We start from the raw sequence: 15292 nt of genomic DNA, 5'->3' as shown, positions 1-15292 counted from the left end.
ATGTGTTGGTAGGGAGTACAATAATAATAAAGTTTTTCTGTTTATTACTCTAACAAAACTTATGGAGTACAACTGACAAATCTTAATCACAGATCATTTTAACAGTGTTGTCCCGATAACTGATGTTATGATATTACGGTATGGTATTGATGATATTTCAATACTGTTAGAAATAATTGAATCCAGTACTAAATCACTGTATATACTGTAAATAATACTTTCATCACATGAGGCAGGATAACTGAGAGGAGTCATGATAACTTTTTAAGTTAGTTATCTCTGGATCCTTTTGTAATGTTGAGATATTTTGCTACTTATTTGTTTTTAAGCCATTTTAACCAATTTCCCTGGATAGCTATGAAATTACAAGTATCATGGAACTGACAAAGAGGCGTGCCAAAGAAAACCACAGCAAAAATGAGGGGAGAAAATAAGTAGCCCTACATATAATATTACAGTTAGGACCACCATTTCTTACTGTATACTGAAATTAGGGCTTAGTATCAAACCACAATACTGCACCCTAAGGTTTGAAAAAAAAGTTGATACTGTAATTCTGGTATCATTTTGGCACTGACATCAGAAAACTCAAAGTGGTTTACAAATTGGAGTGCCTGAAATATTTTGCTTTGACGAGATAAACATGTACAGAGGCAAACTGCATTTGCTAAGGAAAAAGAATTAGGAACGTTATGCTGAATGATTTATTAGCATCTCATAATTACGTGATCCATATGTCAAAATTATGAGATATGAAAATATGGGATAATTGAAAGAAAATGAATTTATAAATATCAGATCTGTATCTTTTAGTTATAAGAAATGGATCTCACATTTACAAGATATGTATCCCAAATTTAAGAAATTGTTTTACTGTCATTACAAAATTATGATATTGTAATAATGAAACTGATTTCTTTTTATTACAAGAGATGGATCATGTAACTAGCAAATAGTGTTCTTGTAATTTTAAGATAATGATCTTGTTATTTTAAAATTCCTTTTTTTAATTCAGAGATACAGAGCTCGTACTTATGCATATGTTGTAATTATAGGATTGTTTTTTGTAATTATAAGATTTTGTAATTGCGGGATAGGTTTCTTGCAATTATCAGATACAAAATCTTATAGTCACGTTATAGTTTTCTTGTAGTTATGAGATATGGATCTTGTAATTATTAAGAAGTATCCTTGTAACTGTGAAATAATGATCTTTTGATTATGAACTAGTTTTCTTGTTTTCTTTTCTAGTATTGGTATTGAAGTAAATACCATGGTATCGTGACAACAGATTTATTAGACACTGCAGGTGGAGGAGAAGTGGGAACACCTATGGCGACCTTCCAGGGCCCATGTGTGGACCAGTGAGGACGACAGAGGTGGGGTTACTCAGCAGGATGTGGCATGCTGAACGGCTTGGTCATCCCTCTGATAGAGGTAGTGTTCCCTCCACAATCCACATACTGGTACATCTCCTGAGACACCTGCTCCACATGGCCAAAGTATGTTGTGGTGACAGTTACTCTGCAGAGGGTGGAGAGGGACAAGGTGAGGCCACAAACAAACACTACACACACTATACTCAAATGCCTAAGATTAGAATGACAGAGGATCAACACAACTTACTGCATCATGACGACAATGTTGTGAACCTTAATGGTTTGCAGAGTGCAGTAGTCACTGGAAAATAAAACAAGTGTAAGTAATTGTGCATTGTGGACCACTTAGAAAATTATAGGAAATGTTCTCAAGCAAGAACTTTCTTAACCTGGAAACTCTACTGAATGCTGTCTATAAATATAAAGATTATAAAATATTTGACAAATTTAATGTGGTACTTTCAAATTCCGTGTAGGGGTATGCCATATCATATGTTAACAATAATAATGATATTTAACATCACAAAACATGGTCAAATCATGATTTTAACTATATTGCAACATACTGGTCTTTACTTTATGACTACAGATTGCAGCAAAGAAGGCTAAAAACAACTGCTGTGAAGGAGTTACTTCCACACAAGAACAGCCATGCTAACAGCCCTGTGAGGCTGTATTTAGGCAGTGGAACTTGAGCTAAATGCTAATGTCAGCATGCTAAAATGCGCACAATGATGATGATGATGATGTTTAGCAGGTGTAATGTTTACTATGGTCATTTTCTTAGTTTAGCATGTGAGCATGCTAGGATTTGCTAATTAGCAGTTTACACAGAATACCACTGAGGCTGAGAATCTCGATGTCACTAGTTTTGCAGGCATTTGGTCATAAACTAAAGTATAGGAAACTGAAATTTTGACCTGATGATGGCACTAAATGAAAAGTCAGAGGCTAACCAAAGTAATTACAATTTATTCTGAGTAGGACATGAAAGTCTGTACTAAATTTCATAGCAATCCATCTAATATTTGTCAGGCATTTTACTTAAAACCAGAAATGCCAACCTAATGGTGGCACCAAAAGGAATGTCAATAAATCACTAAAGTTGGTAGGATTTGTTCTCTGGGCACCAAGATATGTCCAAATTTCATGGCTATCTATCCAGCTAGTTGTTGAGATATTTAAGTTTGGACCAAAGTGGTGGACCAAAGAAAGTCAAGTTTTGCTTGGTTTAAGATCTGATGCCAATCCAAACTTTTGAAAAAGAAGTGCTTCAAATAGCTCAAAAAGCTGGAGCCCTAAATTTAAAATCTATGATAAAACAACTGCTAAACTATCATCCGCAGACTACTAGGCTTGAACCTTGGACCTTTAATATTTTATTTATCAGTATTTAATCATATAGTAACACAAAACTTTGTAACAAGCCCATACAGGTACTGCCTGTATGGAGTCCCAATTACTCACTGCCTGCAAACCTGCACAATGATCAATACAGGGCAAAACAAAGACATCAAGTGTATGAAACTGTAATAACAAAATTATTCCCCTTTTTTTGTGCTTTTGTCAGAGTAATGTGAGAAAAATGTGAGAAATATTTTTCCATCTAGTACTTCAAAAGTCTTACTTACAGTGTATGTTAACTGTTAACTAAACATTTTGACTTGTCACAATAGAAAAAGGACAGGTGAAATCAATAACAATGACTCTATTTTGTTAAGTATCCCAATAATACCCCATTCAGACCGACACAGTGATTCTGTACTAACATTTAAATTTAAATATAAATTGAGCAAGACAGAGAGAAAGAGAGAGAGAAATAGCGCACATGTGGGCAATCAAGAGGCGGAGTGTGCAGATGGACAGGGGGGTGAAACTGAAACTTTTATTTTTGAAAAATTATTCAATCTAAAACAGTACAATTCTCAGGTTTATCAGTGAAATGTTTGAAACTACACTGCAAACTGTAGTCTCTGCTGACAGTGAGAAGCAATGTGACAGCTGTCTCATGAATGGATCCAATGCAGGTTGAACACGCGTTGAATAAACCTGTGTCATACGCAGGTGTAAGCCATATCAGTGAGGCAGCAAATACAATACCAGAGTGCTGAACTCACACTTAAATGAAGTGCAGCATTAATGAGTCTTATTATCACAGCTGTGCATTTACTACCGTGGGCACACAGTAGGATGATTGTGCTTAAACAACTCCGTCATAGATTTAACTATTAATCTATTAATTAAAACAACAAGATTAAAGGATAATGAATATAATCATTAGATGCATCCACTGACACTATACATCTACTGTATGTGCCTCTTGTTTTTGAATTGGTGTGTTTAGAGCTTCTGCCCTGTGTGCTCCACGCTATCTCAACTACAAACCACATCCTTAATTAGGCCAAGGTCAGAGGTCAAGCAAGTAAAGCCTGAAAACTAGTTTTTTGCAAAGTAGCATTAATACAGGAGTTTGCATTTTCTCACTGTGCCCGCGCGGGTTTCCTCTTGGTTTCCCGGTTTCCCCCCCACAGTCCACAGACATGTCCACAGACATGTGGACTGTGGGTCAGGGTGGCCATAATTTACCCATAAGTATGCCTCTCCCCCAATCTCAGTTTGGACTGGCTCCAGCCCCCCTGCAACCCAGTTAAGGATATATATTTAGCTAATGGATGGATGAAAATTGATACACCCAAGCTAGATTCTCCAATCATCACCCTGAGGTGAAGAAGAGGATCAGGTAAACAGGTCAGCCTGATGAAATCTTTGACAGATGTGTACAGCTGGATCATTTCACATGTCTAAAGATAGTTTTTGAAGCTCTTCTTCAATATACAGTACACAATACTTACTACATGTAGCTCATCTCATCTGCGATTATGGTGGGAACCATATAATCAATCTGTGAACAGAAAAGAAGACAACAATAAAGAGTTAGAGTTGTACCCAAACAGACGGATGGTTAACTGGTGAACAAACACTGAACTGTACCTGTTTCATGTCAAGAGGACTGATGGCAGTAATGTTACTCATGCGAGATTTACCGATCACCGTCTTGGCAAACTGCACCTGGGCCGTGATGTTGGCTACCTCCACTGAGTAGTAGTTGTTGTTGGTAATGTTGAGAGTGTTCTGGAAGGACAACCAGTATTGGAGGAGTTAAAGACCAACTACATTTTAGATTGAACATGCCCCCTTCATGTACTCAAAAGATGCATTCTAACCGAGAAAAAGTCAACACTTCTGTCCCAAGTTGTGTCATAATGAAACTGACAATATTAAACAATGACTGTGACAAAATCTCCATGTAATATTTTTGACAAAAAAAAAAAGAGGTGATTAAAATGGAATTTAAACATGACAACTTTAACGAAATCAGCCTATATTTTCATTTATGAAAAAAAGGAGATGAAATTAAATAGACTTTTTTTTTCAAACAATGAAATAATCCTCTTCGCTGGATGGCTTTGCTGCACAATTCTGAAACAGTGCCATTCTGGACCTAGCTACTGTATGCACTTTAACACTACGGCTGTAGGAGCTTGGACAACATATGGTGATAGGAAAAGATAATGACAGCAACAACGGGGCTTGGTTGGAAAATGGAAGCTGACATTCGGACCCACTTCAAATATAATGCTGCAGAAAGAAAAAAGTGGATGTGTAGTATTGTCAGGGGAGAAGCCCTGCAGCTACATAAAATTACTGGAACAAACCAGATGAGACTTCTCATGGTGCACCACACAGACATTGAATTGGCCTAATGTTAACATGTTAAAAAACATTACATTAATTTTAAATCCCTATTTAAGACAACTAGTAAAGGCAGTGGTGTAACATTATTTACAAGCATTTTACAACAACAGGACATTGCTACATTGCTTGCAGATGGTAGTTTCGTCTCAGTGGAAAGTCAAAAGCCCAGCCAGCTAAATTGACTAACCTTTTGCTTAAGACAAGTTCAGCATTTGTTGTTAAAAATGCTATCCATGCTAAAGCATGCACAACTTAATTACTCTTCACATTTGATAGTCAGGTCTTGTCAATTTTGAATGGGTCCATGCCAGCTAAATGTAGTCTATTTGCAACAGCCACTTGTTATTAAAATGCACAGCATATTATGTAGAAGATTGGTTTTGGGCTTGAATAAAGTCTGTTGGGCAGTAGCCAGATGTCCAGTACATAGCTTGTGTTATATGCAAAGAGGTTACCTGAACCTGAAATGCATAAATTAATTTTCAAGAAAGAGACCTGATCTGAGGGGGACCCATGAACAGCCAGAGCCAACCCCATTGGAACAGACCCAATCAAAAATACAATAAACCCGAAAAGAGCCTATACAGGGAGAGCGCAAAACACTGGTCGCAGCATGACGTGGTCTCAATTAATTCAATCACTTAACAAGCAGAAGCAGTGGAAATAGCAGCAATATAATAATAATTCACTAAGAATTAAAATCAGAGTCATAGAAACTAAAATAATTCATTCATATGCTTCAAAGACAAATTTATATAAATTATGTAAAGTCCTGTTTCCAGCTCCTGCTGCAAAAAAACATTCTTTAGCCAACTGGGCGATCGATAGACAGAAAAGAATGTTGTAACCTATTTGATAGGAATGGGAATTGAGAACCAGTTCCGTTTGAGAACCAGCTCCAAATGGTCCAAACTACTGGAATTGTATGCTTCTGAGCTTATCAATTGCTTTCACTGATGCCGGCATGTTTCTCTGACAGTAAGATCCGGACAGGCCTATATGCTCACTATGTAAGTTGCGTAGGGCCCCGTAAATTATGCAAGGGCTCTGCCTTCCCTTCATGTCAAAGCGGGTGTCAATGTTTCTGACCTTGATGAGAGCATGAAGCGGAACTATCCTTCTGGTCACGAGAAGACAAAAACAACAACAGCAATCATGTAAACTGTTCTCTCCTCTCCAAGTTTCATTTCAGCAAATAACAGTTAATGTTAAGTTGATGGGCTAGCTTGCAGTGCATCTCTCTCTAGTCTGTCTATTTTGCTCAACTAGCAGAACATTACGTTTCTTGGTCTGTCTGTGTGCTGCTTGCTAGCAACTTGACTCTGTGCCTGTGTGCCTGACAAAAGTGTGAGCAAAATACAAATATTTATTACATTTGATAAATGCCAACAGGTAACAGTCTTTATAAACTGCAGCTCGGAAAAAATAACCATGCGTGAACATGCGTTCATATGCACATACACGAAATTAAACATGGGCCCTCCGGCAGCAACCTCTATATATATATATATATATATATATATATATATATATATATATATATATATATATATATATATTCCAGTAGGTTCAGGTTGTTGAGTGGAAGCTCACTGTGATGTTAAGATAGACGCTGTGCTTTTCTTGGTCGTAGCTGACGAAAACAGATTTCACTCCAACATAGGACACATCGATGGAGCGAGGAAAGAGGAAGAAGACAGCTAGACTGGAGAGTAACAGGCAGACCACCACTGACGCTGTTACATACAGCTTCCTGAAGAGGAAAAAGACAATTTTATAATTTCCTTACTATACACATAGAAATGACAAAAAAATACTTTTTTGTTGATTTGTTGCAGACTTTGGGCAATGGTTATTTAACCCTAACAGTAATACTACAATTCTAAAGATCAAAAATATTTTCACATACAAGAACTTCATTAGCCCTATGCGATAAGCTAATACTGTGTTAACATCTGTCAAACTTTCAGTGAACTCATAGCGTAAAAATACGATAAAATTCAAGTAATAATTTCAATCAACCTGTATTTAAAAATGATCAAAATTAGTTGTTAAAAGTTTTCTATTCCTCTGAAGCTTAGTTATCATTTTATTTGCAATTTTACATACATTTTCTCCATCCGTATCAAAAAATATTGTAATTAATTAATTATTATTAGTTTTAGCTATACTGCCCAGCCTTCAATCACAGTAAGTGAAATAAAGAAGATTCTAAAACCACAGATCATGTGTCTATATACCATATGTACAGTACAGGAAAATTCTACAGCAAGTCATGCGGTTATCAAAAAATAATGCACATTTGATAAAGACATGGACTGTAGTGAATTATCCAACTTATACCATAGTTCCTATTCAAAGACTAAAATATGACTTGATTTTCAAATTTTGGGGCATTAAACATTTAAAATAAACACTTTTTATGGCATTTCCTTTGTCCTTTGGGATTAATGTTACTGTCCTATCAATTCAAGTGAGAAAGCCACTGCTTCAATGAAAACATCCAATAAGCCATATACTATATTTATTTAGTTCTTCTTTTGTCGCTCTCAAAGTGTTTTTTTCTAATCTTCTCTTGATTCATTTTCCATATCAATCCATTTCTCCTCTCCCACTACTCACATTACTATGACTATGCATATTAGTATAAAATGATTGTGAAGGTTCTACAGAGCTGTGGTTAACTGGGAATAAAGCACACCCTCCAGTCAACCAGTACAAGCTATTTCTTGTGGCCAAGCCAAGGTATAGCACATTTATTTCATACTTTTCCCGAGGTTATGTGCAATTTCTAAATTCACCAAAAATGAATGATAAACACAAAGAAATTATTTTATTGAGTGTGTTAGCTAGCCTTGTACCTTTAATTCTAAGATCCTTATTCATGCATATACTGAGTGGTGTGCAGTGGTAACTGTTTAAATTTTTAATAGTGTTTGTGGTTGTAACAGTCTATACAAAAGACACACAAAAAGATAAAGTACTTACGTCCTCCTGGGCCGCAGCCTTTGGTCACTGTATGGAATCAATGCCACAAGTTGATTTTCCTGTCCTGAAACACAGGCAACAATCAATGATGAGTCACTGTCAGCTCTTTGGTGAACTGAGTCTGTGGTGCAACTAAAGCTTTTTTTGCATCATCCCCCTGGTTTACTTAAGGATTCTCACTGGATATTATCTAATTATGTGTTCTTGTCTATGGAAGACACACAGCTAACTTTTCAGTCTTCATCCTGCTTTTCTATCAGCTTGACTACCACCATCTTGCCCGTGTACACAGTAGTCAGGGTATTTCCTGCACTGACGAATTACAAGGTGGCCACCTCCGTCAAATTTTGTGCCACCTCCCAACAAAACTCTCCTCATGGAAAAACAGTATTTTCTAACAAGCATTACACTCTGTGTCATTTGTATATCAGCATTAAATTGGTGGCGCTGTATCAAAATGAGAATATTGCCAAGCACATCCAGTTTCTTAGAAAGGTTTCCTAAATTAATATTACATGCCATAAGTGTAATGTTTTCAGCTTTGCAAATATGGCTTGTAGAATCATTGATTACTTTCCAAGGCGAGTTCGTGAGAGGGAGAACCATGAGGGCAGGAAAAACAGTGCAGACATCATACATAGTTGGACTGGCCGTCGAACACCAGGAGAAATCTCAGTGGCCATCAAAAAGTTTTTACCGTCACTGTCTGTCTCCTTACTGGCCTTCTCTGTGTGCCTGTCTTTCGGATTGCCCATGAGAGTATGCTGCGTGTGTGTTCCAGGACTGGGCTCACTGGCCAATCACAATATGTAATCAACCCTCACTGACTCAAGCAGAGAAACCCCCCACCCCATAAGTCCAGGGCTAAATTCCATTTCCAGTCCCACCCTGACATCATCTGATTATTATAGGCAGTTAAAAAGAAATTATTAATGTTACTGACGAGATGCTGTAAATTTGTCAGGTCTGAAAGTGGTGCACAACCAGAAAGGAGTAGAAGGGAGAGGATCAGAATCAGACAGAAAGACAGGATCAGGAGTTGAGGAAAGGGTTTCTGTGTCAATTGCCAAGTCATTAGGAGTGTTGTAACACAAAGCCAACTTTTACGTGATTTTATTGTCACTTTTTATTCATCTTCTCCGAAGACATTTACAATAAAGAGTACGGTCTTGACCTGCTCTCTATGAAAATTGCCCTGAGATAACTTCTGTAATGATTTGGTGTTATATAAATAAAATTGAATTGAAATGAATTGAAGTTTAAACTAAAAATCCCCTGAGACCTAATGTTTGTGTATTTCAGATATAATTAGATAAAGACAACGCACAGTAATTTTTTTTTTAAACATAATCCTTTGTTGTGGACTTTAGGGCACTGTTTGTCTTTCCTCAATGTAAAATAAATCACACAGAATTTTGGAAGAAATGGCAAAATCCTAAACAACTACAATCAAAAAAATCATAGAAATTTTTCTCATTCAGCAAAATATCACCTGGAAAAGTATTCAACTGGTACAGATTTTACAAATTCTAGACACACTAACAGTGAATTTGTAAATGTGACACAAAGGCAGCTAAGGTTATTGTAGGGATGAAAAAAAAGATTATTTTCATTCTTGATTGATCTTATTGTAGGGATGAAAAAAAAGATTATTTTCATTCTTGATTGATCTGTTGAATATATTCCCAATTAACCATTTCATTTAGTCTTTAAAATGTCATGAAATTGTGAAACATGCACAAGGTGATATCTCCTAAATTTTTATTGTTTATCATTGTCCTTCTGAAAATTCCTTAGGATTAACTAGAACTTCTAAAATAAGTTACTTGTAAAAAATGTTGGCTTGAGCCAGTTGAAGGCACAGTACACTTGCCCATGTGCACATGATCAAGATTGTACCACCTCTGCCGGATTTTGATCCAGGAAAAACCCTGGCAGTGTTACCTCTGGGGATCCTCCCGGTGCCCTGACATGTGGGACATGTCACACTGTCCCGTCCCGTGAACTCCACATAAGGAAACTGGGAGACGTCTCCATCCTTGCCATCCTCAGTTTGGGTGTCCTCCAGAGGAGAGGTCAGGCTGTCCTGACCCTCATCGTAGCCTGTCTGCTTAGTGAGGTGGGAAATCGACTTCCCCATAGTCACACCTGAAAACACAAGGCCAACAAATAAAAAAGTGGTTGATGCACAGTATAAGTCAGTATAAATACACCGTCCAATATCTCTTTGTCTCATACTTATACCTCACTGTGTGGAACTGTGTTGAAATTATTCTTCTGCAAGGTAACATGATGGTTGAGTAGAGCTCAGTATTTTTCAATTCATGGTGGTTTCTATTTATTCAGATTGGTAATTGGTATATACAGGTACCATGAGTTTAGTTATTGGGAGAGTGTTTTTGCAAGAAAAAAAAAAACAGGAAAATACAGTAAACTGAGCATTTATCAGACTCTTTCAAGAAAAAGAACAAGGTGGTTTGTATCCTTTTTTTCTACCTGGCATTGTTCAACTTAAGCATCACCTAAATTGTCACTGAGAACTGAGAATATATAGCTTTAATTCAGAAATAGCTTGTGTTTCCTAACCTAGAAAATTCTCTGCAAAATAAATAAACAGTAGTTCTGAGTACAGCAGTAAAACCTCTGTTTCAGTTCATTATGTATTACTTGTATTCTCAATTTTCTTCCCATTTTGCCATTTTCCAACTTCAAATTCATACATCTGCCACAAGATTTTATTACATAGTACCAACTATGTTTTTGTGTTTACCATTGTAGTTTTTCATAATGTATTGCAGAAAGAGGATTAATAAAAGTGATTACATTATCTGACTGAACGTTTGAAAATGCTTTAAAATAAACAATTAGATGCTTATATTTTTGCAGGTAAGCGACTTTTTACATAATTATTGCCATCATTTGTTGTAGAAACATGCGGTCAGTTTGGATAGAAGTTTGCTCAAATATGAGCATTTATAACAAAAGCCAATGATATCAAATAAAGGTACTTTATCACAGGCTTGTGTTTCAGTAAATGCACAGCTGACTGTCAACACGGTCAGAGAGTATAACAGGTCGACAGGGAGTCAGCCAACGACTGGCAACCATTCCTGATGGCAGGCTCTTGTTACCAAACAAAGTTACATAGCAAGTGTGGTATTGCACGGCAATCCCTAAACCACGACCACTGAGCCCAAAGCTGACGATAAATGCATTTCTGAGAACGGTCTACTGAGTGTAGTTACGTTCTTTAACAAGTTAACGCTAAGGTTAACGTCGTTAGCTTCGTTTAGGCCTCTAAACTTTAAGTTTGAGCTAGTGACCTATAAAAACCATCGTAATCTATTGGCAGGGGAAAATTTTCTGTCAATGTAGATGCACTGTTCGCTAACAACATCACACAGCAAGTGAACAAGCAGGCTTTCTAAATGCCGCTTTCAAACAATACCCGAACAGAATAACAATTAGCACAGAAATTCTCCAACATATAATGTTAGCAGTGACCAATATTACGATAGCTAACTTATCTAGCTAGTTAAAGTCGAACACAGTTTATCCATATGACGCCAATGAGCAACCTACAACAAAAACACATAATTAGAGTTAAATGGGGGTAAGAAAGAATTACCTGAATGTGACTCTTTATTTACCAGACTACAGCTGATAGTGGGTCATGCAGTTTTGTTTATCCTCTGAGAAACAGACATGCGCGAATGTGATGCATTCGCGGTGTTGTATCGAACTCGTTTGTTTCCCCCTAGACCCGCCCCCGATCACACGGCCAAATACTGTGATCGTATCACTGAGGTACTGTGGAGAGCGCAAAATGTTGTATTCTACAAGTGAAGGACACATGTCACGAGTGTATAGTTATATTTTCCAAATTACATAACAGAACATATGTTTGTTGCGTATTTTATGTCTTAATTAACAGAACCAACTGCTGTTATTTCTATCAATAAGTACTATATTTGTGATGTAAGCTAGAAAGGTCATGAACACCACGTACGTCCGTCACGTGCCTGTGAGGTCAGTACACCTAAAGAAGCTCCTCGATTGGGTCAGCCAAACACCCCAGTTAAGGCCCAGCTTCGGTATTTGCATAGGACAAGCCTAAACGAAACATTGATGAAGTTGAAAAACTGTAGAAGCAACAGAAAAGGTATTTAAATTGTGATGTGGACGCTTTTCTTCAAAACAAAAGGTGAGGTTATGTTTTTAGGCACAAGAGCGAAAAGGGAGGCCTGCTTTTTAATGGCCTCCGACACCTCCTCATGGTCCAAAGCATTCTCCACTGCTGCCATACCGCCGTCTGTAAAACAGAAGTTTCATTTTTCATTGTGGCTCAGTCATTAGAATTTATGTGGGAATAAGACAAACGCATGTATATGTTGACCAGCTGTACAATCTCGAACCACTCCTGATCACTATAACAGTAATGGCAAAAATGATAATTTTCCTTAGCATAATCATTCTGTAGTGATTACAACCTTGAATAGAAATAACTAATGTTGGCAGAAAGTAAATGCTTAAAATTATACTGCCCCCATCCAATCTATGAATTTATTAAGATAGAAAAAAAATGAACACCTAATAAAATTCTGTCCAGTACAACACCTACCTTGGAAATGAATATCTAATTAAAATTACATATTTCCAAGAATGTCAACAAAATATATTAGGCCCGTCAAAGGATTTAAATGGACACTTGCCTTCTTCTATGAAACACAGACTTTTCCTTGTCCGCAAAATATTGATATAATGTGAATATTATGTATTTATTGAATAGCATATAATACTGAGTCTCAATGAGCTATATTTTTTCAATTTGTTATTCAAACTATGAATTAACGTTAGATGTTCTGTACTAACCCAACCTTGAAATCCTCCGGAACCTTGCTCAGGAGGTGGGCCTCTGTCCCAAACAGGTGGAAGAATGGGGAGAACTTTGTAGTGATGTGTCTCTTTGGTCCTCAACCTAAATATCATGGTGTCCAGATACATAGCCCAACTCTCTGGACGCATTTTTACAAGTTTGCATAGTGCCCTTAAAAGTATTATCACATAAATAGGTAGACCACCTTGCATCAAATATATTTTTAGTTCACGATATCATATATTAAACATTACATGTATTAAAAAAGATACACACAGTAAAAGTAATATAATTACAGGGCTATTACCTCTGTATTGCTCTATCTAATTATTTGACAGGCACATTTGTCTATGGATTACATGGTGCACAAAGGCTGCGCTCAACCCCCAGACTTTTGTTACCTCCATTTTTAGCTGTTGGCAAACAATAATAAGCACATTGTCTTTTGTTTGACACAAGTAACTTTTAATGGTTCATTGCAAAAAATACTCCTGCATATGCAAAGAAATGTGAGATATATGAGATCATCTAACATTAAAACCCTGTCTAAAAATACATTTACATTTAAGTAACAACATGCTGTAACATTCAACAAACCTCATTAATGAGCTCTCACCCCTTGTCAGTGAGGATTCTTTTCCCCACAAATTCAAACAAATTCAGTTGTCATTAAGTTTTATGTGGTATGACTGGTCTGTGGACATAAAGATACAGTTACGTTCAGGTATTTGGACAGTAGCACAATTTTCTAATTTTGCCTCTTTATACCACCATGATGGGTTTGAAATGAAGCCATCAAGATGTGTTTGATGTGTAGACATTCAGGTTTGATTTAAGGGGGTTTAACAAAAAAGTTACAGCCATTTTTATACATTGTGCCTCATTTTCAGAGGCTCAAAAGTAATTGGACAAACCAGCATAATTGTAAATATAAGAATTTTTTTCATACTTAGGTGAAAATCCTTTGCAGTCAATGACTGCATGCTTGGCCAGACCTTTACTGCAGCTGCCTTCAGTTGCTGCTTGTTTGTGGGTCTTTCTGCCCTCAGTTTTGTCTTAAGTAAGTGAAAAGCATGCTCAGTTTGGCTGAGGTCAGGGGACTGAATTGGCCATGAAAGAATATTCAATGTCTTTGCCTTGAGAGGCTCTTGAGTTGCTTTTCGCAATTCACGGTTAGTATAGCCCTATGCACTTCTTCATCCTGCTATTTCTATCGGCAGTCACATCATCAATAAACACCAGCGACCCAGTTACACTGGCAGCTATACATGCCCCTGCCATAACACTGCCTCCACCATGTTTGTCAGTTGATTAATATATGTTGGATCATGAGCTGTTCTTTCCTTCTCCATACTCTTCTCTTCCTATCATTCTGGTACAAGGTAATCTTGGTTTCATCTGTCTAAAGAATCTTGTTCCAGAACTTAAGATGTTTTCTGCCGAAGTCTAATGTGGCCTTTCTGGTCTTGTGAGTTACCAGTGGTTTGCACCTCGTGGTAAACCCTCTTTATTTACATTCATGAAGGCATTTCTTGATTGTAGATCGTATATATTTAGATCTATATCTATATCTATCTATATCTATATATATATCAATCTACATCTCTCTCTCTCTCTCTCTATATATATATATATATATATATATTTAGATCTATATCTATATCTATCTATATCTATATATATATATCAATTCACATCTCTCTCTCTCTCTCTCTCTCTCTCTTTATATATATATATATATATATATATATATATATATGCATGACAGAGACTTTAAACATTCTGTTAAAAAATGTATCTCAGAAAGATCTGAGAGAAATTCATGTTCTGTCTTTGAAGCATCAATTCCACATTAAACACTGGAAATGAGGTGTAAAGAGCTCCTTAAACCGTATTTAATTTGTTATCACTTTTTTCTTCCTCAGTTTTTCAGACAATGTAATGGCAAACTAGGGCTATTTATTACTTTACTCCTTAAGCAGCAAGAAAACCCTGTCCAAATTAAATGGTAAGGGTTTGACTTACTGGAAGCTGCTGGTTCACTACTAAAGCTCACAAACAGCATCACACAGTGAGGGCGGGTTAATCAATACACCATTTGCTGTTGATACTTAACTAACTTACTTATGGTAGGCAAAGTGCAAAAGCAATTGTTTGTCTCAAGCCATCAGCCAACAATTATCATTGTAGTCCATTAAAAGCAGGTCGGACTACACGTCAAAAAGAAGTGACTTCTCCTCAACAGCCAACTTACTCAGGAAAGAAGTGATACTTAGGTGTTGTCTAGTCCTTA

The 15292-nt window shown here is 36.7% G+C and overlaps 1 protein-coding gene across 1 annotated transcript; it reads right to left on the bottom strand.

The window, feature by feature from the left end:
* Window positions 1–1364: 1364 nt before the first annotated feature.
* Window positions 1365–11864, bottom strand: tmem106bb (transmembrane protein 106Bb). The gene is made up of 8 exons (XM_040121529.1): window positions 11752–11864; window positions 10068–10271; window positions 8124–8187; window positions 6729–6888; window positions 4371–4511; window positions 4232–4281; window positions 1627–1680; window positions 1365–1524 (listed from the first exon to the last, which is right to left on the bottom strand). The coding sequence occupies exons 2-8, from the start codon at window positions 10261–10263 to the stop codon at window positions 1386–1388; spliced, it is 804 nt and encodes a 267-aa protein (XP_039977463.1). The 5' UTR covers window positions 10264–10271; window positions 11752–11864; the 3' UTR covers window positions 1365–1385.
* Window positions 11865–15292: the final 3428 nt, after the last annotated feature.

The sequence above is a fragment of the Xiphias gladius genome, chromosome 24 (genome assembly GCF_016859285.1).
Source record: "Xiphias gladius isolate SHS-SW01 ecotype Sanya breed wild chromosome 24, ASM1685928v1, whole genome shotgun sequence".
Classification (NCBI taxonomy): domain Eukaryota; kingdom Metazoa; phylum Chordata; class Actinopteri; order Istiophoriformes; family Xiphiidae; genus Xiphias; species Xiphias gladius.
This window is presented reverse-complemented; position numbering and strand designations above follow the sequence as displayed.

Excerpts from the sequence above, each read along its gene's own strand:
- tmem106bb (XM_040121529.1), bottom strand. The coding sequence starts at position 10,263 with ATGGGGAAGTCGATTTCCCACCTCACTAAGCAGACAGGCTACGATGAG. Across the intron at positions 4,512-6,728 it reads GCGTCTATCTTAACATCACA|AACACTCTCAACATTACCAA; the intron begins GTGAGCTTCCAC and ends TTGTCCTTCCAG. Across the intron at positions 1,681-4,231 it reads GATGAGATGAGCTACATGTA|TGACTACTGCACTCTGCAAA; the intron begins GTAAGTATTGTG and ends TTTATTTTCCAG.